This window comes from Lagopus leucura, unplaced genomic scaffold (genome assembly GCF_019238085.1).
Source record: "Lagopus leucura isolate 7727_CA_CO unplaced genomic scaffold, USGS_WTPT01 Super-Scaffold_100073, whole genome shotgun sequence".
In the NCBI taxonomy this organism is placed as follows: Eukaryota; Metazoa; Chordata; class Aves; order Galliformes; family Phasianidae; genus Lagopus; species Lagopus leucura.
The window spans coordinates 363,412-384,003 of record NW_024962314.1 but is presented as its reverse complement, the minus strand read 5'-3'; the positions used below and the strand labels follow the sequence as shown (position 1 = coordinate 384,003).

At 55.9% G+C, this 20,592-nt stretch overlaps 2 protein-coding genes across 6 annotated transcripts; both read left to right on the top strand.

Annotated features, from left to right (window-relative positions):
- Nucleotides 1–294: 294 nt before the first annotated feature.
- Nucleotides 295–8,853, top strand: LAD1 (ladinin 1). Of its 2 annotated transcripts, none has more exons than XM_042887147.1 (11): nt 295–556; nt 909–1,021; nt 3,501–3,641; nt 3,798–4,263; nt 4,730–4,873; nt 5,703–5,752; nt 6,237–6,309; nt 6,607–6,738; nt 7,067–7,156; nt 7,884–7,961; nt 8,074–8,853. In XM_042887147.1, exons 2-11 carry the CDS (start codon nt 984–986, stop codon nt 8,077–8,079), a joined length of 1,218 nt encoding a protein of 405 aa, XP_042743081.1. In that variant the 5' UTR covers nt 295–556; nt 909–983; the 3' UTR covers nt 8,080–8,853. The 2 variants fall into 2 exon arrangements, with proteins under 2 accessions (XP_042743081.1, XP_042743080.1); XM_042887146.1 differs by lacking the exon at nt 295–556 and adding an exon at nt 593–806.
- A 381-nt stretch (nt 8,854–9,234) lies between these two features.
- On the top strand, nt 9,235–19,802 carry TNNT2 (troponin T2, cardiac type). 4 transcript variants are annotated; one of them, XM_042887155.1, is made up of 19 exons: nt 9,235–9,371; nt 11,074–11,121; nt 11,647–11,657; nt 11,776–11,793; nt 12,362–12,391; nt 13,048–13,104; nt 13,223–13,255; nt 13,694–13,729; nt 13,976–13,997; nt 14,329–14,389; nt 14,495–14,611; nt 14,881–14,958; nt 15,102–15,212; nt 15,445–15,554; nt 15,839–15,929; nt 16,098–16,138; nt 16,689–16,694; nt 17,294–17,360; nt 19,012–19,210. In XM_042887155.1, the coding sequence occupies exons 2-18, from the start codon at nt 11,084–11,086 to the stop codon at nt 17,340–17,342; spliced, it is 909 nt and encodes a 302-aa protein (XP_042743089.1). In that variant the 5' UTR covers nt 9,235–9,371; nt 11,074–11,083; the 3' UTR covers nt 17,343–17,360; nt 19,012–19,210. The 4 variants fall into 4 exon arrangements, with proteins under 4 accessions (XP_042743089.1, XP_042743088.1, XP_042743086.1 ...); XM_042887154.1 differs by lacking the exon at nt 19,012–19,210 and adding an exon at nt 19,297–19,802 and having other exon boundaries at nt 9,236–9,371; XM_042887152.1 differs by lacking the exon at nt 19,012–19,210 and having other exon boundaries at nt 9,236–9,371; nt 17,294–17,564.
- The last annotated feature ends 790 nt before the right edge of the window (nt 19,803–20,592 follow it).

The window sequence follows — 20,592 nt, the reverse complement described above, 5'->3', positions numbered from 1 at the left end:
TATATAGTTTGTCAGCAATTAGTGGGACACTTACAAGGTTATTTAAGTAAGTTCTTTTCTTTGTGCCGCAACTCACGGAACTCCTTGTATGGGTGACAGCACTTGAAAGGCAACAGTGACAGCAAAGAGAAAGAAAAGCAGAACCGGCTCGGGGTGGGAGGCCCGTGGGACATAGATGGCCTTCAGAGATGGAGTTTTGCTCAGGAATTTTTGGCACAAAGGCACCACTGGGGCCGCTCAGGTCTTGGCACACCTGGAGGAATTGGGGGATGGGGTCCGGGGAGCAGCCAGAGGGACGATGGGTTTGTGGGGCTGAGGATGGGCGCCCCAAAATCCCCGCTGGGTCGGCTCCCTCAAGTCCTTCTGCCTGCTTCCCAATGCAGCAAAGCTCACAGCAATGGAGAGGCCACAAGAAGTCCAGAAAGAAAAAAAAAAAGGCTTCAAGGAGCGTGGCACCCTCCCATCTCTTTGGGCACGCTCTGCACCCAGCCGGAGGTGTTTAATGACTGTTTTGGATCCCGGAGAGCCAGCGGCTGCCTCCTCCCACGCGCCCACGGTAATTCACCTCCTCCAGCCTCTCACAGGAGGCGGTGACGGGCGCAGGGTGCTGGTAGAACAGGTTCTGGGCTGGGAGTTGTCTCCAAAACCCTGGGAGACCTGGATGGATCCAGCCCAGAGCGCGGGTCTCGCTGCGAGCCCTGGCACAGCAGGCAGTGAGCTGAGCTCTGCTTTGCGTGGCACTGCTGGGCAGGGCGGCTTTTGCACGGCGCTGCTAGTAGACAAATTACAGCCCTGCCTCTGTCCAGGTAGATAAGAGACCATGTGATGCAGCGGGGTGGAAAACGGGCTGCAGGAGGGTAAAGGTGCACAGGGAAATAACCTTGCAGGTTCCCTCCCTCTTCGGGCAGCCAGTCCACGCCAAACCACCTTAGCCTGGATGCTTGCGAGGTTTTGGGGCTGCCAGAGACCCACGAGAAGCAGTGATGTCTTTCAGCAGGAGGAATTGGTCTGACCTCTCCAGGTGGGTTAGGGCAGCGAGGATGGGGTCAGGGTGGGCTGCTGGCACTGTGGGCTGTGGGGAGGACGGGGGTTGCCATTGGGTGCTGGTGCTGCCCCATCAGTTCTTGGTGTTGGGGGGGTTTCTCGTGGGTCGGTGAGACCTGGAGTGGTTTTGTTTCTTCTGCCTATGGGAGAATGGAAGCAGCTCTGGAGAGTTATCCTCACCCCATGCCAGCTGTGTTCCTGGTTTTGGGGTCCGTTTGCTGTTCTCTGTGCTGGTTCTGGGAAGGGCTGTGGGGTTTTGTGCTCTGCTGTGCTTGCGAGGCCCCCATTGCATGCCCAGGCTCTGCCCATCTGATTCATCCCCACGCCAATCCTGCCCGGCCCCATGGCTGTGCCCTTCCCGAAAGGGATTTGGGTTCCAATGGGAGCTCCTGGGCTGGGGGAGGTGGGGGCAGGGGGCTCATACACAGCCCAGGGACGTGGGGTCGGTGCCGGCATTGCACACACCCAGAGCTGGTCACAGTGAGTCACACACAGCCCACAGAGCGGCATAAATCCCTGCCTGGCTGCTGGCTCACCCAGCCAAACGGCCTCTAGGATGGCTGTAGTTTGGGGTAAAACACCCAATGGGATCAGCCCAGAACTGGGAACTGATCCCCCAGTGCTCAGGGACTGTCAGGGCGCATCAGTGCCTCTATCACCGGGCTCTGGGACAGATCCAGGGTGCATCCAGACCCCATCCAGGGCCACCTCCATGCCCAGCAGGTCCTGTTTCTGGCACTTGTACAAGACAAGAAGGCGGTTTCTCCTCCCATGAGATGAGACAGCATTCCCCGAAACAGCGGAGATGTCAAATATCTCAGCACTAATGATTAACAGGGCAGGAGAGGACAAGGCAGGGGAGAGCTGCCAACCTCCTTTTACTCATCTCTTTGAGGTTAAAAAAAGTAATACAGTGAGAAAGGAATCCCTGTTTGAAACAGCAGAGGGAAAGATTGGCAAAGCAAATCCATAGCCTGATGTGTGGATTATTTAATTACCAATAATGAGAAACTGCACGTCAGCAATGCCAGTTATGTGCTGCCTGCAGGAGCCAAACAAATGCGAGGCGGGGAAACCTCAGTTTCATTTTGGAGCCTCTGTGTGCAAATCAAAGTAACGCGGGCTCGGAGTTTTGGCTCTGTTGTCACTGTGGGAGGGACACACGGCAGCTCCTCTGTCCTTGCAAATGCAGCCGGGTGGCTCTGCAAGGGCAGCTGAGCTGTGCAGAGATGTTTGCAGGCAAATAGAGGGGAGCACTGCTCAATGCTGGGGATGCTCACAGCGGAGCCCCACGGCAGATCCCCAGCTTCTTCATCCATCGCTGCTGCACCCCACGCCACGCTGTGCTGGGGGTGATGGGGTGGAGGAAGGCAGCACACGCTGTGCCATGACCCCATCCCTGCTCTCCGTTCCGCACTGCTGCCCCTGCAGCCTCCCCGCCTCCGTCCACCAGGAAGAACAGAAGCTGCGAATGGTCGTGGGGGGTAATGTGGTTTAATTTATCACCCAACCTTCATTACACAGTAACTCACAGAGCGCACGCTGAGTCGCTGTGTCCGCATGGTGCTGGACCCGGCCGTGCTCTGACTTTCACGTTCTTAAAATCAGCTTCAAAGCAAATGCTGGGCCTGGGTGCAGCTGCACGGAGTGCTGTGTGGGGCTGCAGGGCTGCGAGTGTTCACAGCTGGGTCAGGGCTGGGGCTGCAGGTACACGGATGCTGTTGTGAAAACAGCACGGAAGCCTGGAAAATATTGCCTAACACAGTGGCAGAGAGAGCAGGCACGGTTTGCATGGAGAAATGAACCTTGTTTTCCAAACAGCTCTGTATTCAGGTCGGTGTTTCAGCCTAAAAGCCATCACTTTGTCTGGTGCCAAAATGGCTCTTTAGATGGGATGAAGAACGTAGGTATTTTGGTTTAAGCTGTGGTTATAACAAATTCCTGGTCCTTCTGGCTGTGGGTGCCAGGGGAGATCTGTGTCCTTCTGCCCCTGGGGCCTTTTGCACGCTGAATATTAAAAGGCCATCCCCCATAACCCACGCTGTGGCCACGACCTGCTGTTGCTCGTGGTGACCCAGCCGGGGTGTGTGGTTGGGATCCGTGCTGCGGTTCCAGGGCTCTGCTGAGTTACAGGTGAGACATCCTCACCCAGATAATCTCGCCTAATGTAGGGATTCCTTTCCGATGAACGCAGCCCTGAATGGGATGCATTAGGAGTTGGAAAGTCAAGTGCTTGCGTTGGGAAACGTGGGGATCAGTTGGGTGGAGCAGGAGTGCTTTGCAACACACGGTTCGTGTTGGTGTCCCCTCCCCTGTGCTCAGCAGTCCCACACCTCGACCCTTGGATTTTTGGGTGGTCCTGTGCAGAGCCAGGAGTTGGACTCAGTGATCCTGATAGGTTCCTTCCGCCTCTGGATGTTCTATGACTCTGTGATTCCACATCTCCTTCCAAACAGCCTGGCCAGGCAGAGGACACTTGAAGATGAAGAGGAGCAGCAAAGGGAGCGCCGGCGGAGGCACCGCAGCCTGCTGTCCTCCTCATCCGTGGATGAAGACCACCCCAGCCCTGGGAAGGACCCCAGCCCCGCTCCCAGCAGGTGGGTGCCAGGTGCCAGCCATGCCTTGGGTGCTTCTTGAGCTGAACTGTGCTGGAGCAGAGAGGTGCCCCATTGCTAGGTTAACCTCACCTGTGGGCTGGAAGCCTCCCCTTGGTGCTGGGTGCTGAGGTCTGGCCCTGCTTGGTCTCTCTGCAGGCCCCAGGCCCCGGTGAAACCGATGGCTCCCGAGGAGGGCGAGGAGCGTAAGCTGACGGAGGTGCTGAGGACAAAAGAAGGGAGACGGATGAGGTCACCAATGGCAGTGTCTGAGAAACCAAAGCAGGAGAAGGAGCAGCAGGAGGCAGGAATGAAGCCACACGAGGGGCAGGAGAGCATCACGGCTACAGAGCGGGGTCAGGACACAGCCCCAGCCCCAGCAGGAGAGCAGCACCCAGTGCAGAGCCATGAGAGGAAGGTGACAGCAAGAGGACGGCTGCAGGACAGAGAGGGATCGAGCGTGGGGACACTGCGGGGAGAGCAGAGGAGGGAGGAGGAGCAGCAGCGAGTGGCTCCAGAGCTGGGGGGCTGCCGGCTGCGCGAGGTGAAGATCCTGACCCGGACCAGGAGCTCCAGCACGGAGGAGAAGGCGGCCTCGGAGGGGACCTCACCTCCAGCCCAGCAGGTGAGCGGGACCTGGGCATGGTGCTGAGCCTTGGGCTGGGAAGTTCTGGGTGCTGGAGGGACAAAGGAGAACCAAAGGGTACCAGGAGGGAAAGGCAGCCTGCGGGCTGTTGGGGAAGGCGTCTTTGGGGAAGTGCTTCCTGGCCCCATGGTGCTGCTGGTTGAGGTCAGGGTCTGTCCTTGCCCTGCCACACGCTTTAGATGGATGAGGAGGATCCACAGTCCCACCTCCTCCTTTCCTCACTTCGCATGTGCCACTATGATTGCCTTCTCCTGCAGCACTGCCAGTTGCCATCAGGTTTCCTTGAAGGGAATTTGCAAATCCAAAGCAGACAGCCAAAGTTTGGAGGGTCAGGATCTCAAACCACCATCTCCAAACCATTTCCACCCTGGCTTTTCTGGTCAGTGCACCTGAACCTTCCCTGCAAATTCTGCATGGCTGCATCGGATGTCTGCTTTTTTCCCAGAAACCACCCAGGAATCCCTCAAAGGAGGGAATGCAGCCGCCTCCCAGCCAGGAGGAACCTACAGAAAAGCGGGATGCCCCTCCAGCTCCTGCCACCTACAGCACCTCCATCAGAAGAAGCAGCCCACGAACGGTCTCCTTTCGGGTAAGAGCAAAACAAGGGTGAAAAAAAAACAACATTAAGGCAGTGGAAGATGAGAGCAAGGAAGGGTTCTTTGGTCTCCAGGCACAGATCCTCGTCCAAAATGTGCACCTGAAATCCACCCTTCGGTCTGGGCATTGCTCTTCAGTCTTTCTTCCGTTTCTGTTCTTCTCAGATCAAAAGTCTGCAGCAGCAGACAGTGTGTTTGTGTGCCTTGTGCTGGAATGGTGTATGGGAACTGCTGAGTCACGGCCTGAACCTCTGATTAATCACCTGAGGTGAGCCTTGAGTCAGCCAGAGGAGCACAGGTGAAGGCAATTCACCTGTGCTGCCGGAAGGGGTGGAGCCAGGCTGCACCCCTCCTGGACCTATTTAAGGGCTGGCTACCAGAGGGGAAGGATCTCTTGTGGAGATCCTCCTCTTTTGGTATCTTCTAGTGAGCTCAACCCAAGGGTAAGCTCTTCCACTTATTCTCTTTTGTGATCCTTGTGTGCTTTTGCCTTACTCTTTTGATTATATTGCAATTATAACATCTTGGTCATACAAATGGAAATCTGTGGGAAGGGGGGAGAAAACAGGGAGCTCGTTGTCAGGGAGATCCCCAAAGGTCACAGACACAACCATCCACCCTCTGGCATTTCTGTTCTTTGAGAATGCCAAATGAAAAAAAGAAACATCCATCCTGCTTCTCATTTCTTGATACCCCAGGTTTGAGATCTGGCTCTTCTGCAGGTGAAAGCAGAGCATGCTTGAGAATGGGGAAGCTGAGTCCGACCCAGGTTCTCTTGTTCTTATCTGTTGCTCTTAGATTCCATCCCCTTTTGTCTTCCAGGTGATCTCAAACAAACAGAAAGAAGAAAGTGAGAGTCCTCTCGCAAGAAGGTCAGAGCCCTCCACCTGCTGCCTTTATGGGCAGGGATGGCCCCTCCTCTGTTTTCAAAGGGAGGAGGAGGGGATGCTACCTAAGCCTGGGTCTGCAGAACGTTGGCCCCAGGCTGTAGGATGCTCAGAGGGATGCACAGCAAACTGGGAAGATGGGGACATGGCTTAGTGGGCAATGGGTTGATGGTTGGACCTGATGGCCTTCGAGGTCTTTTCCAAACTTAAGGATTCTATGATTCTAAGACGAAGCCCAGATCTGGTTGTGCTGGAGACGGTAAACTGGGGAGCCAAGAATGTGGGCCATATTAATCCCCACAGATCTGGGTCACGGTTGGGGATGGAGCTGCTTCCCTGGCACATGGGTGCAGGATGAGTGCCTGGGTTGGATGAACTTTCCTCCTACCAAGTGGAGCCCCCAGGGCCGTGGGCTGAGGTGAGGAGATCCTGGGGGCTGCATTCAACACCCTCCCCTGTTCTTCACCAGTGCAAGCATGAGGATCCCAGGCAGCAGCAGCAGCATTGAGGAGAAGCTGGAAAAGTACACATCAGCTGTGCAGGTAGAGAAACCAGGCTGGGAGGTGTTTGGGGGGAGGGAAGGGGTGGTCTGGAGCTGAAGGGACTGAGCTTCACCAAAAAAAACCCCATCCCAATGGGGCTGAAGAATGTCTCGTGGAAAATGCATCAGCCTCGGGGTTTTAGGAGCAGAACTTTGGAGAGGGTCATGGGGATGCTGCACGGTTCTGCTGGGCAACCCCGAGAGCTGGAGAAGGTCAAGGAGGGAGCAGACTGTAAGGTCTGCTCTGCACCCCGGGGGGTGAGCACAGCCCCCACTGATAGCCCTCCCTCTCTTGCAGCGCTCGGGCTCAGTGAGATCTTCCCTGACTGTCCAGAAGAGCCTGATGCTGACTTCAGAGGGGGTGGCCAGCAAACGCAACTTCTTCGAGGCCAGCGCTCCCAGCAAGGCAGAGCCGCTCACTGCCAGGAAGGTGAGGGGAGACATCAGCTTTCTAGGGCAAATCTAGGGTATTTTGGATACAGATGTGTGGACATCAATGTGCAGTGTGACAGGCTGCTGTCTGGATGGGTTTGGTGGGAGGTCGGTGGTGGCTGTGTGGGCAGGGCAGGGATCTGGCCACCAAAACTGCGTGCTGGCAGTGAGTGGGTTTGTATTTGGGGAGCTGGGGCAGAGCCAGTGCTGGTCCTCACCTTCTGTGGATTTGCTCAGTCTCCCTGTGCCCTGGGCACAGTCCTGGGCTGTGTTTGTGCAGTGAGAGAGCTGGAGCTGTAACCCTGCTGTCCATCTCTGTGCCACAGGATAACCTGAAGATCCCGGGATCGGTGACGTCGCGCATTAACCTGTGGATCAGCCGAACTCAGGAGCCTGCCAAGGAGGAAAAGAGCAAGGTAACAGCTTGTGCCATTGCCTTGGGATGAACCCTGAGACCTGGCAGCCTGGTGGGACACGTCTCTGCATCTAGAGGGGCAGGTGGGGCTGGAAGGGTTTGGAAGATCTTTGGTTGAACCCATTAAGGGCTCTGATACTTCACATGGGCTCTGTGGAGCTTGAGGACCTGCTGTGCACCAAGCTGTGCTTGGGGTCTGGAATGATTTACATCCTGTGTGCAGGATATTCCCCAAATGATGATGTCCCACAGCTGCGGGGACTCAGACTTGACTCCAAGGGCACTGATTTGGGGGAGATGGGGAGGAGACACTTTGGCTTTCAGGCAGCTTTCTGTGCTTGGAGAGATTCAGCAAGGACAAGTGCTGGGCAGATGTCACCCTATACAGCAATAGGATTTGCTGCTGCCGCTCATGGCAGCCTCCTGGTACAGGATGAGGAGGGGCAGCCCCAGTCGGTCAGACATGCCTGGGCACCCCAGCACTGAGCTCTGGGATTAGCACTGCCCAGACACGACTGCATGGGAGGCTGCACCGCCTCGGTCTGCCTGAAAGGGTTTTGCTTCTGGGGTCACTCCTGGGTAAAACTTTCTTCCTTGGTTGTTTTATTTTTCCCTTATAATAACACTGTGCACTTCCTGGAGGTTTCAGTTGGGTGGAAATTCTTTACCCGGAGGCGTGACGCATGGGGAAGACCTTCCTGTGCCTCTCACAATTCTCCTGTTTGCAGGACATCAGGAAGATCAACAGCCTGCCAAGGCGTGACGGCTGGGTGAAGCAGCCCAGAGAAACCCCAGCAGACCCCGAGGTAGATGTGGGGCTGCGCTGAGAGCCGCCCTGGGCTGGGGCAGGGCTGGGATCTGCGTCACCCGCAGCCTCAGCCCCATTCCTCCATCGTTCCTTCGCTTTGTTTTTTCCAGTTGTAACGATGCCATGCACAACATTATCAGATGATAAAAACTGTTCTGCTCTGAAGATCAAAGCCTGGCCCTGCCCTGCCGTCCAGCAGCCCATAGTGCCGATGAGTCCCCACTGCCACCTGCGGGTGGAACGGTGTGGCCCCGGGTTCTCCGCTTGTGGGCTGGAAAGGAAGAAGGCTGGAAGTCCGTCCCTGCATCCCCTCTCCTCGCTCGCTGCCTGGCCAGGATTACCCAGACCTGGAGGCTCCCTGCAGACTCTGAGCAGACCCTTGCCTTGCTTTCCTACAGCGTTGTGGTGTCCTGCTCCCATTCCCTGGCTGTGCCCCATAACTGCGCTTGCTGAAGGGATCTGCCCATCCCTGCCCCTTGCAGCCGGATCGTGTCAGCAGTGAGGCTGCACATCCATAAACTGTGCCCAGCCCCATGTGTGGGGCAAGGTGGGGGGCAGGGAGATGTCACCCCTCCCCAGGGCTGGCCCAACCAAAGGCAAAGGCTGTAAAGTGTGTGTGCCACTATTGTAGCCTGGAGACCCCAAAGACCCCAAAGCCACCTGGTCCCCACTGCCTGCTGCGCCCACCTGGGGGGACACCAGTTGCCTATGACACGATGCCCAAATCTTTCTGCCACAGGCTGGAGCTGAGCCTTCAGCAATCACTGCGTTGTCCAAATTCAGTGTGGGACCCTCCTGCTGCCCCCAGATCTGCTTTTGCTTGTTTGGCTTTGGATAGGACTTGATTTTCTCTAGGACTGGGTTGTTTTCTAATAAAAGTGGCTCCTTCTGAAATGTTCCTGCTCAGCTAGGACCTGAGGGACTTGTTTCCCATTGTTCTGCAAGAGGAAAAAAGCAAGAATTAAGACAGATATCTCAGGGTGGAGGATAAAAGCACTCTGAGCTTTCGTATGGCAGCATCTGGGGCTGCAGCAGAGGGTCGGGTCCGAAGCGCTGCCTTATCAGCGTCCCCAGCCCTGGGAGGTGACAGCTGGCTGGCTTGTGTCAGCCCCTCGGGCACTCACGTATCTCCATCCGACGGGTTTAAAATAGCAAATCTCTGAGGCCACACAATAGCTTGGGCTTATATGGGCTCCTGGGGGGGAAGGGGGAGCACAGAGGGGGCTGGGGCCACTGCTGCCGAAATAGCAGCTCACAAGTGTTGCATTCCTCTCTGGGCGCCGGGCACATTCCTGCTGGCTCTGCCCGCCCTGGGGTGGGCGCTGGGGGGACCTTAAAGCCTCTGCCCCCCAAGGAGCCCTTCCCAGACGGCCGTCAGCACCCACTGCTCTGTGGGACCTCGGCACAGGTAAGGCTGGGGATGCTCAGCTCCAGGAGGTGTTGATCCTGCAGGGGTTTGGCTCGTGGTCGGCGTGGTGCAGCTGCTCTCGTTGGGATGTCTTCCTACCGTGCAGGCATTGCCCTGGGCAAAGCATCAGAGCCCTCTCTGTGGGTTTGTCGGCAGCAGTGCCAGCATCGTTAGGAGCTGGGAAGGATTTGGGGTGCGCTTGGAGCCCTGGTGATGCTGGGAGAGATACGATGCCTGCAGGAGCACCAGCACAGCCCGCAGTGTGTGTCAGAGCTGGGGCACTCCTGGTTGTTTCAGAGCGAGCGTTCAAAGCCTGAACTGGAATATTTGTCCATCTCCGTGTCAGTTGCAGGGGATGGATAGATGTTTTTTAGAGCCGTGTTCTAGCATACCGTGGGCTTTCCTTGTGTGCCCCTTCAACAGTTCTGGTTTTGCTGTTTTTGCTCAGAAAATGCATGGTGGGATCTGGTGATGCAGGAGGTGAATGGGAGTGCATCTTGGCCAGGAAGTGATCTCTGCACTTGGGAGCCCAGGTGCCAGCAGCCATGCAAAGGGTTTGGCTGAATTCTGGGGGCAGCAGAGCTGTGCTGTGCCCCAAATATCAGCTCAGGAGGTCAAGGGGGGTGATCCAATGGTGATGGATCGGTTGGACTGGATGATCTTATAGGTCGTTTCCAACCTTGTGATTATATGATTCCATGATTCTATGATTCTATGATCCAGAAGGCAGGGAGAAATGGCAGCAGATGGGCATTGAACCCGAGGCAGTCGGGGCTGTCTTCTGACTTCATTGGTCTCCAAAAAGCCCCTCCTGAGTCACCGCTCAGCAGGGAAATCTGACAGCTGCACGGCACACTGAGGCATCCCCACTGCCGTGCGCCTTCCCCGCGTCTGTGGGTCCCCATCCTGCGTTCAGCATCCTTACCAAGTGATCCCCACGCCTCTCCTCCCCATCCCGGGTAATAAATACCCGACAGATGCAGTCAGGAGCAGTTGTTCCTACAACGCCCAGTGGGAGTGAGGAGCTGCTCTGGGAACAGGTGGTTGGGCACAGGGGGGTTATTTCTAGGACTGCCTCACGCTGGGTGATATCACACAACTGGGAGGGAGATGGATGTGCAAGGAAGATGCTATGTGAGCCCTACTGCTACACCGGGCTGTGATTTATTGCTCCCTTTGGCTAAACTCAGCCTCAGGGCTGGGAGCAAGAGGGCAGTGCTCCTGCTGAGCTCACATTGCCCCTCTGCTCTCGGAGGGCCGGGCTGTCTCATGGAGCAGGACTATAGAGTGGAGATAACAGAACATCTCTGCAAGTCATCACATCACAGCTGAGCTAAGAATAGTCAGGAAGAAACCAAGCTGAGCATTATCATTGGGTGATTCTCCCATGCCCTGAGCAAAAGCAGCACCCTGGGATGGCTCCAGCACAGAGAGCTGCGTGTCCTGGGCACAACTCCTGGCAGCAGCTATCAGCATGGCACGGGGCTGAGCCCAACCTCCTGCCTCTCATCCACGGTGAGCTGTGATCCTGGGATGGAAGGGGACGGGGGAGCCTTATCTCCACTGAGATACCACTGCCACAGCCCAGCTGGGACAGCTCACAGCTCCAAGTGCTCTGGGGAGAGGCAGCAGGACGGGCTGTGCTTGTCCTTATCTCAGCTCCTAACCCTCGCTTTTTCCATCTTGCCTTGCATTCTGGTAGATAACCAAGCATGTCGGACTCTGAAGAGGTTGTTGAAGAATGTGAGCAGTAAGTGGCATGGTTTCTAACACTCTTTCTTTCTCCTTATTCCTGCGTTCCTGCAAGAGGGGGTGCTTGCTGCTGTGCTTGCTGCCCCAGCACACAATGTGAGAGCACTTCAGGATCCCCCCACGACCACAGGCATCACTGCTGTGTCTGTGCTGAAACAAACTGGGCATCAGCAGTGGGTCAGGCCTCGTACTTAGCATCCCCTTGGCACATCTGATGACAGACAGTGCACCTCCCTTCAGGTCAGGAAAGGACTTTGGGGCCATTGACAGGTTTTGGATACTTGATCCTCTCAAACTGCATAACGGTCCTGGGCTCTGACTGCTGTAGGAGTGCCATAAGAGCACTTCAGTTCCTGCTCAATTCAGGTCTTGGCTTGTCTCCACTGCCAGCTCCCAGCATAGCCAAGCAGTCACTGGGACCTCCATGAAAAGGGGTCCCTGGCCCTTGGGAAATGGGAGCTCCCCTTCAGCCCCACTTGCAGCAGATCGCTCCCACTTGGCTTCTTTGTGTTGTACTTTGCAGGGAGCAGGAAGGTAAGGGGACACAGAGCATCCACAGCCACCCTGAGACTGATGCTAAGGAACGATGGGGTCACGGCAATAACCCACGTCTTCTTTCTCTTCCCTTTCTCCCCTGTGCGCTCACATGAAGAGGAGTATGTGGAGGAAGGTAGGTGATCCTCCTGCTGCTGGAAGGGCAGTGCTGTTGGTTCAGGGTTTTGCTTGAGTGGTGGTGGTGATTTCCTTGCCACGGGCAGAATGAGCAGAAAAGGCCAATGGGATCACACTCTGAATTCCTCCACCTCAACCATCGGAAGGACCAAAGCCACCCTGAATTTTCTTAGGATTTCTTTTCCCAGGGAGATCCCTTGGCCCACAGAGGGAGGTGGCAATGCTGGATGTGGGTGCGTTCAGAAGCGTGAGCACAATAATTCAGCAGGCGCTGGAGCTCCAGCTGACTGCACATTAACAATGCTCAGGCAGAACCCTTGACTCCATCAGCGTGGTGCAGGACCAAACCCCGTGCTGCAGCAGTGGGGCTGTCTGTATGGGGTGGGCATGGGAATGGGGGTCTGCTGGGGCTCCTGCTGCTTCAGGGCTGCTGCACAGCAAAGCATCCTGAGAGCTAAAAGCAAAGGGTCGGAGTCCTCACCTTGTGCACACCAGAGCTCTGCCCCGCAGCTTTAGGGCACCTGACTAACCTCTGCGCTTCTTCCCTCCCCTCCTCCCCGGCTCAGAAGAGGAAGAATGGCTTGAGGAAGAAGACGGTAGTTACTGCACCTTTCTTTGTTTCGTCTGAATGTATTGTGGGTTGGTGTGTCCCGTGCCTTTCCCTGGTTGGGAAATGGTTTTCTTTCATTCTTTCTCCTCTGCTGCTTTTCGCACTCTCCCCATCCTGCTGTGTCGACCTGCTCTCATTTCTGTGCTTTCTGTCTTCCATCCCAACACACCCGTGGGTTGCTGCCTTCTTTTCTTCTCTTCCTCTCTTGCTGTGGGACTGCACGTCTCCCGCAGGACCTGTGGGCTCTGACAGAACTCTCGTGGGGGTACTGCTCCCTCCAGTGGAAAAATGCTCCAACAGTGCCATGCATGAGATTTACGCCGTACAGTTCCGTTCTTTGCTGCATGGAGGAGAGCAACAGAAATCAATCTCCTCCACTCTGGGGTCCCAGGGCACAGCTGGGGAGGGAACGAGGGACAAAACCAGGAGGGGGCTCTGAGTCCTTGGATTTTATTCCCCCTCATCCATGCCTTACCTTTGGGTAAGGGCCTGGGCAAAGCCCTTTACTTTCTGCTTCTTTCTCCCGTAGCTCCCTCTCCTTCAGGCCTCCTGGACTCAGTACCACAGTTGTCCCATTCTGGGGGTCTGCAGGGAGCCAGCAGGAGCTGTGGCCGTCCCTCTGACCCTGTTCTTATTGCACAGGTCAGGAGGACCAGGTAGATGAGGAGGAAGAGGAGACAGAGGAAACCACAGCAGGAGGTGTGTGGTCTGTGTCCCCACGCTGTCACACCTGCAGGCACAATGCAGAGTGTAAGGGACGTGTGGTGGGACACCTGTGGATGCTCTGGTCACACTTTCTCTCTTGCTTTTGAGACAGAACAAGAAGATGAAACAAAAGCACCAGGAGAAGGTAAAGCAGGAGTGGAAGAAGGACGCTTCTTGGCCATTTCAGTCTCCCACAATGCTGCCTCCTTGCCACGGGGTTTTCAATGTCAAATTTTGAATTCAGCCGCTGCTGAAAGGAGACAATCTGCAGTAAATTGGGCTGAGCTGCCCTGGCCCCATCCCTAGCAGGGCAGGGGCAGCAGGAGATCTGCAGGTGGGATGTATTCATGCTGCTTAGGTAAGAAATTCACCCCAGGAAATGGAACAAGAAGGCAGTGCTGGTGCCTTCCCAGCCTGAGCTCCTGCAGAGCTCATCTTTGGAGAGGACCCGGGGTTCTCCCCATCTGCTTGGGGCTGAGGGACCTGCCCTCCCCACATCCATCCTGGGCTTTGTGGTGGGGACAACACAGTGCTGGGGCAGCCTGACGGCCCCTCCAGGGCCAACACATCCCGTGTTCCACAGGTGGTGAGGGGGACCGGGAGCAGGAGCCCGGGGAAGGTGAGGCATCCATCCCTGTTCCCCTTTGGGGTAAGAGGCACTGTCCCTTCACAGTACACACCCTGAATGCCTGGAGCATCAATGCACGTCTCAGATGTTGACACAGATGGACACCTCACTGTGTTGCTTTGGCGGAGGATGATGTGCCTGCACTGCTGAGAGGAAGGGGTGGTTGGGTTTCGTGGGGCTTGGGGTCAAAGTATGCCACTAACAGTGCCTTTCTCTCCTGTTCCTGGGGACCCACAGGTGAATCAAAGCCCAAACCCAAGTAAGTGTTGGTGCATTTTCTTTGGTGCAAGGTTTGAACTAGGAGCTGTTCCTCTATGGCTCTCACTGCAGCTTAGTGCCACAGTGAGATCCATAAGGAACGTGGGACAGCAAAGCCCTAAAAGCATGAAAACAGGGCAGGGACTGCGACATGGAGAGAAGGGAGAAAAACAGAGAGAGAAACATGGGACTCTTCCCTGCCCTCCACAAGCACTCATTGCTGGGGGCCATGGGGCTTGGGGAGGAGGGCTGGGCAGAGCAGTGCACGGGTGGGAGCCCTGCCCCATCCCAGCCACCCACTGCCAGCTCCCAACCTCCCACTCACCTTTCAGGCCCTTCATGCCCAACCTGGTGCCTCCCAAAATCCCTGATGGTGAGCGCCTGGATTTCGATGTGAGTGCATCTAAGAGCAGCACTGTGGTGTTGCTGCGTCCAGCAGCTCCCAGAGGGCTTCACCACTGTGAGCACAGCCATCACCTTCATTTCTGTCTGGTGCAGGACATCCACCGCAAGCGCATGGAGAAGGACCTGAATGAGCTGCAGGCCCTCATTGAAGCCCACTTTGAGAGCAGGAAGAAGGAGGAAGAAGAGCTCATCTCCCTCAAAGACAGGATCGTACGTGAGCAGCCCATCCCCTTCATGGGCAAACAGCACAGACACTCTCTGCAACAGCAAGACCCAAGATGTCCCGTGTCCCTGCCAGAGAATGATTGGGATTTGAGCCAAATTCGGTGCCCAGGGGTTGGGAATCTGCTGTAATATCCCCCCCCATATGGAGATGTGGGAGCAGCAGACCTGTCCCTGGGGCTCTTGGGATATTAGGGATGCCGAGGGACAAAAGGAATGTCCTGGGACACCCCAGCCATGGTTCTCTCCTTCTGCAGGAGCAGCGGAGGGCAGAGAGGGCAGAGCAGCAGCGCATCCGCAGCGAGAGGGAGAAGGAACGCCAGGCCCGCATGGCTGTGAGTGTCATCAGGGCTGGGGGGTCCCTGCAGCCCATGGCCCACCTCCCCCCCACAAACCCATCTGTGGGGCACGCAGGAGCACGAGCTGTGCACGTTGGTCCACGAGGCCTCCACTCCTGACCCACTTCTATCCCTGGCAGGAGGAGAGAGCTCGCAAGGAGGAAGAGGAGGCACGGAAGAAGGCTGAGGAAGAAGCTCGGAAAAAGAAAGCTTTCTCCAACATGCTGCACTTCGGAGGCTACATGCAGAAGGTGTGAAGCTGCACGTGGGGTTGCAGCAAAGCTGCTGGTGCTTCTGGAGTGGGGGGGACTGGACCACAAGCTGGTCCCACAGCATCTTGTGCTGCAGAGAGGGGTTCCTATAAGCAGAAGAAGTACTGAGAGCATCCCAAAAGCAGAGGGCGCTGCTGGGAGGAAGGGCTGGGGATGAGAGCAGAGGCCAGGCGGGTTCCTTCCCTCTGACGGGCTCCAACGGTTTCCGCAGTCGGAGAAAAAGGGTGGCAAGAAGCAAACGGAGCGGGAGAAGAAGAAAAAGATCCTCAGCGAGCGGCGGAAGCCTCTGAACATCGACCACCTCAGCGAAGACAAGCTGAGGTAGGGATGCTGCAGGAGGGGTGAACGGGGCTGTGCCACCGCCATGGCTGCGCCAGGCTGCGGGTGACAGCGGCGGCCATCAGAGGGAGCCACGCTCACACACGTGGAACACGCGTGTCCCCACAGCCAGACACAGACGTGGGGCTGCCCGGCACGGCCCCACTGGGCACGGAGCCTGCAACACCCATGGGACGGATCCTGCCGCGGAGGGGGTGGCATTGCTGCCCCATCTCTTTGCTGCTGCATCCCTTTTCCATACTGACATCATCCGTCTCTTCCCATAGGGACAAAGCCAAGGAGCTGTGGCAAACCATCCGTGACCTGGAGGCTGAGAAATTCGACTTGCAGGAGAAGTTCAAGCGGCAGAAGTACGAGGTGAGCTGCCAGCTCCTCTCTGCTGGCTCTCCCTGGCTGGATCTCCAGCTCTTGATATGGGAGAGTCGCGTGTTGGATGCACGCTGTGCTGCACCAGGAGAGACCCGTGCCCAGCTTGGCATGGGGCATCCCACCGAGCCTCACCACCCGCCTGCATTTCTCCTGCAGATCAATGTCCTCCGAAATCGTGTCAGTGACCACCAGAAGGTGTAAGTACCCAGCCTTGCCGAGCGCCCTTCCTCATCACTCAGTTTCACCCCATGTTTCTCCCAGCTGCCCCACGCCTCATTCTTACACACCTGCAGGGACCTCAGACTGTGCCACTGTGCTCCCATTGAGAAGCCCTCACTGGCCCCCAGCTTCCTCCTGCCCCCAAACAGACCCACGTAGAGCCCCGTGTGTCCTGCAGGCCACACATACCTCCAGCTGCCCCCATCCCTTCTGTATCCCTACCCACCACCTCAGAGAAGGACCCCCCCCCCCCAAGCTTGTGTGGGAGTGGAGATCCCATGGGCTGTGGGAGCTGTGCAGTCCCACAAAAACTTGGGAGCTGGTCCACACATCCCTTGCACAGCACTGGGGGACCTAGGGTGGAGGTGAGCATTTAACCTGTTCTCCCAGGAGCACTGTGTTGCTCTCTTTCCCCTGTCTCATCCTGCATGAGCTGTTCCTAGCCTTCCCCTCAGTCAGTTAGCAGCATTTCCCCCACTTACACCAAATCTCTCTTCTCTTCTGCCCTCCCGTGGCCTGGTGCTGCAGCAAAGGGTAAGTGCAGGCTGCATGCCTCCCATCACACCTGTGCTGCATGGACACCTGGGGCTGACCTTGCACCAGAAGTAGGGCTGAGGGAAGGACTGTTCTGGGAAATGATATCAGAGTTGGGTTGGTGACTCTCAGGATGCCCAAAATGCCCATTGCTGACTGTCCAAGTCACCACCACCATCACCTCCTCCTCCTCCTCCACCTCCCTGCTAGCACATGCCCAGAGCATCTATTCCCCCAGTTCTGGATAAGCAGCTCAGTACAGCCAGTCCCAGCTTCTCAGCCTCAGAAGAGGGATCCCACAACAATCACAAAACCCCTACAACTGGAGGTCCTTTATTTATGCTCACTGGGAGGGAGGAGCATAATGAGGCCATGGGGGCTGGTCGGAAACACCTGGTAGAACACGAGCTTGTTCCTGAAGAGTCCCAAACCCACCGGCTGGCTCAGCCCCCACATTAGGGAAGGTGCTCCTGAAGATTCTCCTTGCAAGCATCAACCAGCAATAACTTGGTTCTCTTTTGAGGGCACTCCAGCAGTATCCATCTCTCTCCTCTTTTCATTTCCATTAACACATTTTGCTCGCTCTGCTTCCCATCTAGGTCAAAGGCTGCCCGTGGGAAGACCATGGTGGGTGGCCGGTGGAAGTAGATGGCTCTGAAGGCAGAGGTGAGGCTCAGCCATCAGACGCAGTGCTGTGCGCTCAGCCCAATCCAGGGCTCCACTGCTGCCCCATCGTGTGGTGCTCATGCAGTGCTTGCTGCAGGCTCCGTGCTGCTGGGGTGGGCAGGTGCTCAGCGAGATGCTTGCTGATTCTCATTTCCACACCCCCACGTGATGTTGTGTCTGTAAATAAAGAGAGGAGTGAGGGGGTGTGGGTGTTGTGTCCGCTGGGAACCAGGAGGAAGCGCACGGCAAATTGTCCCAGCAGCGCTCAGCTGAGCCCACTGTCAGAGCACGAGGGGATGCAGCTCCACCTGGAGCCTTCTGAAACGTGTGCTCTCCCCAGGAGCTCCTGGTGGCATGTAGGCCAGCAGAAGACCCCTTACAAGCTGAGGCAAGCTGTCCCCTTCTGTCACTCAGCAGCACCTGAGCCATTAGGCTTCTCTCAGAGCGATGAGGAGGGATGCATGGGATGGCGGATCTTCACAGGCTTCATGTCCCTCAACATGCCTCAGAGGGCAGCCGAGCAAAGACCCAACCAGTGCCATTTCCAACCTGCCTCGATGCGTGTCCCTTCAGAGACAGCATCACCCCGAGCTCCAAGCCATCGATCCTCCAAACCCTCGTGCAGAGGCAGGGCCGTGCCCGGTGCTGCACAGAGGCGCTGCCTCTCTGCCCGTCCCTGTGGGCGGCAGCGCCCAGGCTTTGGGCACGGCACGGCGGCACTCCCTGTTTGCCACAGCACAGCCTGTCCCAGCAGCACTCTGGTCCCTTGCCAGCCTGGCTGCCTGCACCGGGGCCGAAACCGGCGCCCTCCTCCCTGCGCGGCACCTCCCTGCACCCTGAGTCAGCACCCGGCCCTTTGCCATCTCCCGCCCGTGTCCCACCACCTGCGGGCACGGTGGAGCGTGGTGCGGGATGCTGGTGTCCCCTGAGGCGCAGCGCAACAACCCGGGGGTTGTTTTCTTTGGGGTTTTGTGTGCTGCACGGGCTGTGCGATGGTTGCATGGGTGCAGCGTGTTGTGCCAAGGCGTTGTGTGTTGGTGAGTGATGTCTGGGCATGCTGTCACCATCCTGCCGTGTACAAGGTGTGTTTTGCAAGCGGATGAGTCTTGGCTTTGTGCTGCTGTAGGATGGGAGCGAGGGAACCTCGAGAGCAGACATTGGAGGGGTGTGCAGAGAACTTGGTGCTGTGTTGCTGGGACTCCGCAGTGCGCTGATGTCCTGCAGTACTGCTGTGTGGTCCCAGTGCCTGCATGGGAAGTGGGACTTCTGGATGTGAAGTCAAAGCATGAACATCCTCTGGAGCACAGAACGAGGGGCAGAGAGCTTTGTCCTTCCCCAGTCTCTTGCTGCAGGAAAGGCACTGAAGCTCTGGAGCGTGCCCCAGAGGGGGGTCTGGAACACTAATGGGGTCTTGTGGGGAGAGGGAACTGGGGTGGTTCATTCTGGAGGAGGCTCCGAAATGGAGTTTTGCAAGTTGTGCAAATATCTGACATTTCCAAGTTTCTTATGGCTGCTTTTAAACGCCCTATAAAACCTCGAGTTTCAATTAACATCTCAGCGCTGTAAAGCGCTGCCCGTACAGCTAATTCATGGGTATCAGTTAATTGTTTTAGCTGGATAAACTCACCCATGGCTTACGCTGATCCCACAGATGTGTTAAATCATCGATGAGGACTTTAATGCACCCTAAGCACAGTTTAGCATCTACGCAGTGACCCATGTCTGTGAGACTTTGCCCTGCTGACAAAGCAAGCAACCGTGATCTGTGATGGAAAGGAAGAAGCTTTGGCTGTTGCGTGGAAGCAGCTTTTTATTGGTGCTTAGTGGAAGTAAAATAAGCTTCCTAGTGATATCTGAATCACTGCTTTTGCATGTGCTCTCATGCCCAGCTTTCAGCTGAAGTCCTGGGTGTAAACCATGCTCTTCTTTGGTGCAGGCAGCAACCACTGGCAGGAACACTGAGATCTGAGACCCAGCGGGGGCCCAGCATTGGATCCATAAGCTTCATGGCTGGCAATGGAAGTGCTGCACTGCTTGCCCTGATCTGGAGCTCTGAGCTCTGTTTTTCACCCCATCAGAGCTCAGTGCTCTCTGCACATGACATTGGTGGATGCTCCCCGTGCTTCACAAATCGATGACGTTGCCCTACAAGTGGTGCTCTGCTGGTTTTGGAAGCGCCGCGAGCCCTTTATCTGCACACGTAAATAAATAGAGTTGTGCCTTTGCAGAGCCATAAATCAAACCTTGATATCATGACAAAGACAGAAGGCTTTGATCCAGGGCAGCACTTTGATCTCCTGTGATGAACCAGATGTTGGTGATTATCTGTTGAAATAGAGCGGTAATTGTCACTTTTCAGGCAGTGTTGCTGCAATGTCAGCCTGTTGGCTGTGGGCCACAGCACACCTCAAAATAAAGCAGGCAAAACATGGATATCAATTACATTTTGCAGTTCTCAAATTCTGCCAGTTACCTTGGAACAACGTATTTTGGCAAGAGAACATTTAGCTTTGAGATGTTTTCCACCCAGGACATTTCAAAGAATTACAAACAAAATGATGCTGGCAGAGAACGAGAATTTTTGGGTGCTGGGTGAGATGCCCATGGGCCATGCTGGGAGGACAGGGACTGATTGGCTGCACCAAGGGCTCCTGTCCATCAGGGTTGGTGCAACAGTGTGAAGGAGATCTCAGCATCACCTCAGTATAGTATCATAGATACATAGAATGGTTGGGTTGAGAGGGACCTTAAAGACAATAAATACCTTGGGACCATAGAATGGTTGGGTTGGAAGGGTCCTTAAAGATCATAAAACCATACAACCATCATCACTGCAAAGGAAGAGTGACCAAGGGATTTTGGGAATTGCTGGCATTTCTTTGCAGCCGTGGAGTAGCCCCGTTTGCAGCCCTTGGGCTGTGGCAGCTCCTTGCACACAAACTGATAAACCCAGAAAGAAGCATTTCTCTTTTGGAAAATGGAAAAATGATGCAAAACTCCCAAATGCCTCTGTCCATGAAGCAGATGAGGAGCAAGGGGAGCCGCTGCTGTCTGCAATGAGTCCCATCTGTGCGTGCAGCACAAACCCAAGATGTTTCATGTAGACGTGGGCTCTCGTGGGTACAAAGCTTCTCCATTGGTCGTTTTTTGCTGTGTGCTGAGACAGAAGTTTTGTAGATCTGTCCCGGTGCTCAGCTTGGATATTAGGAAAAATCCCCTCTCAGGAGAAGTG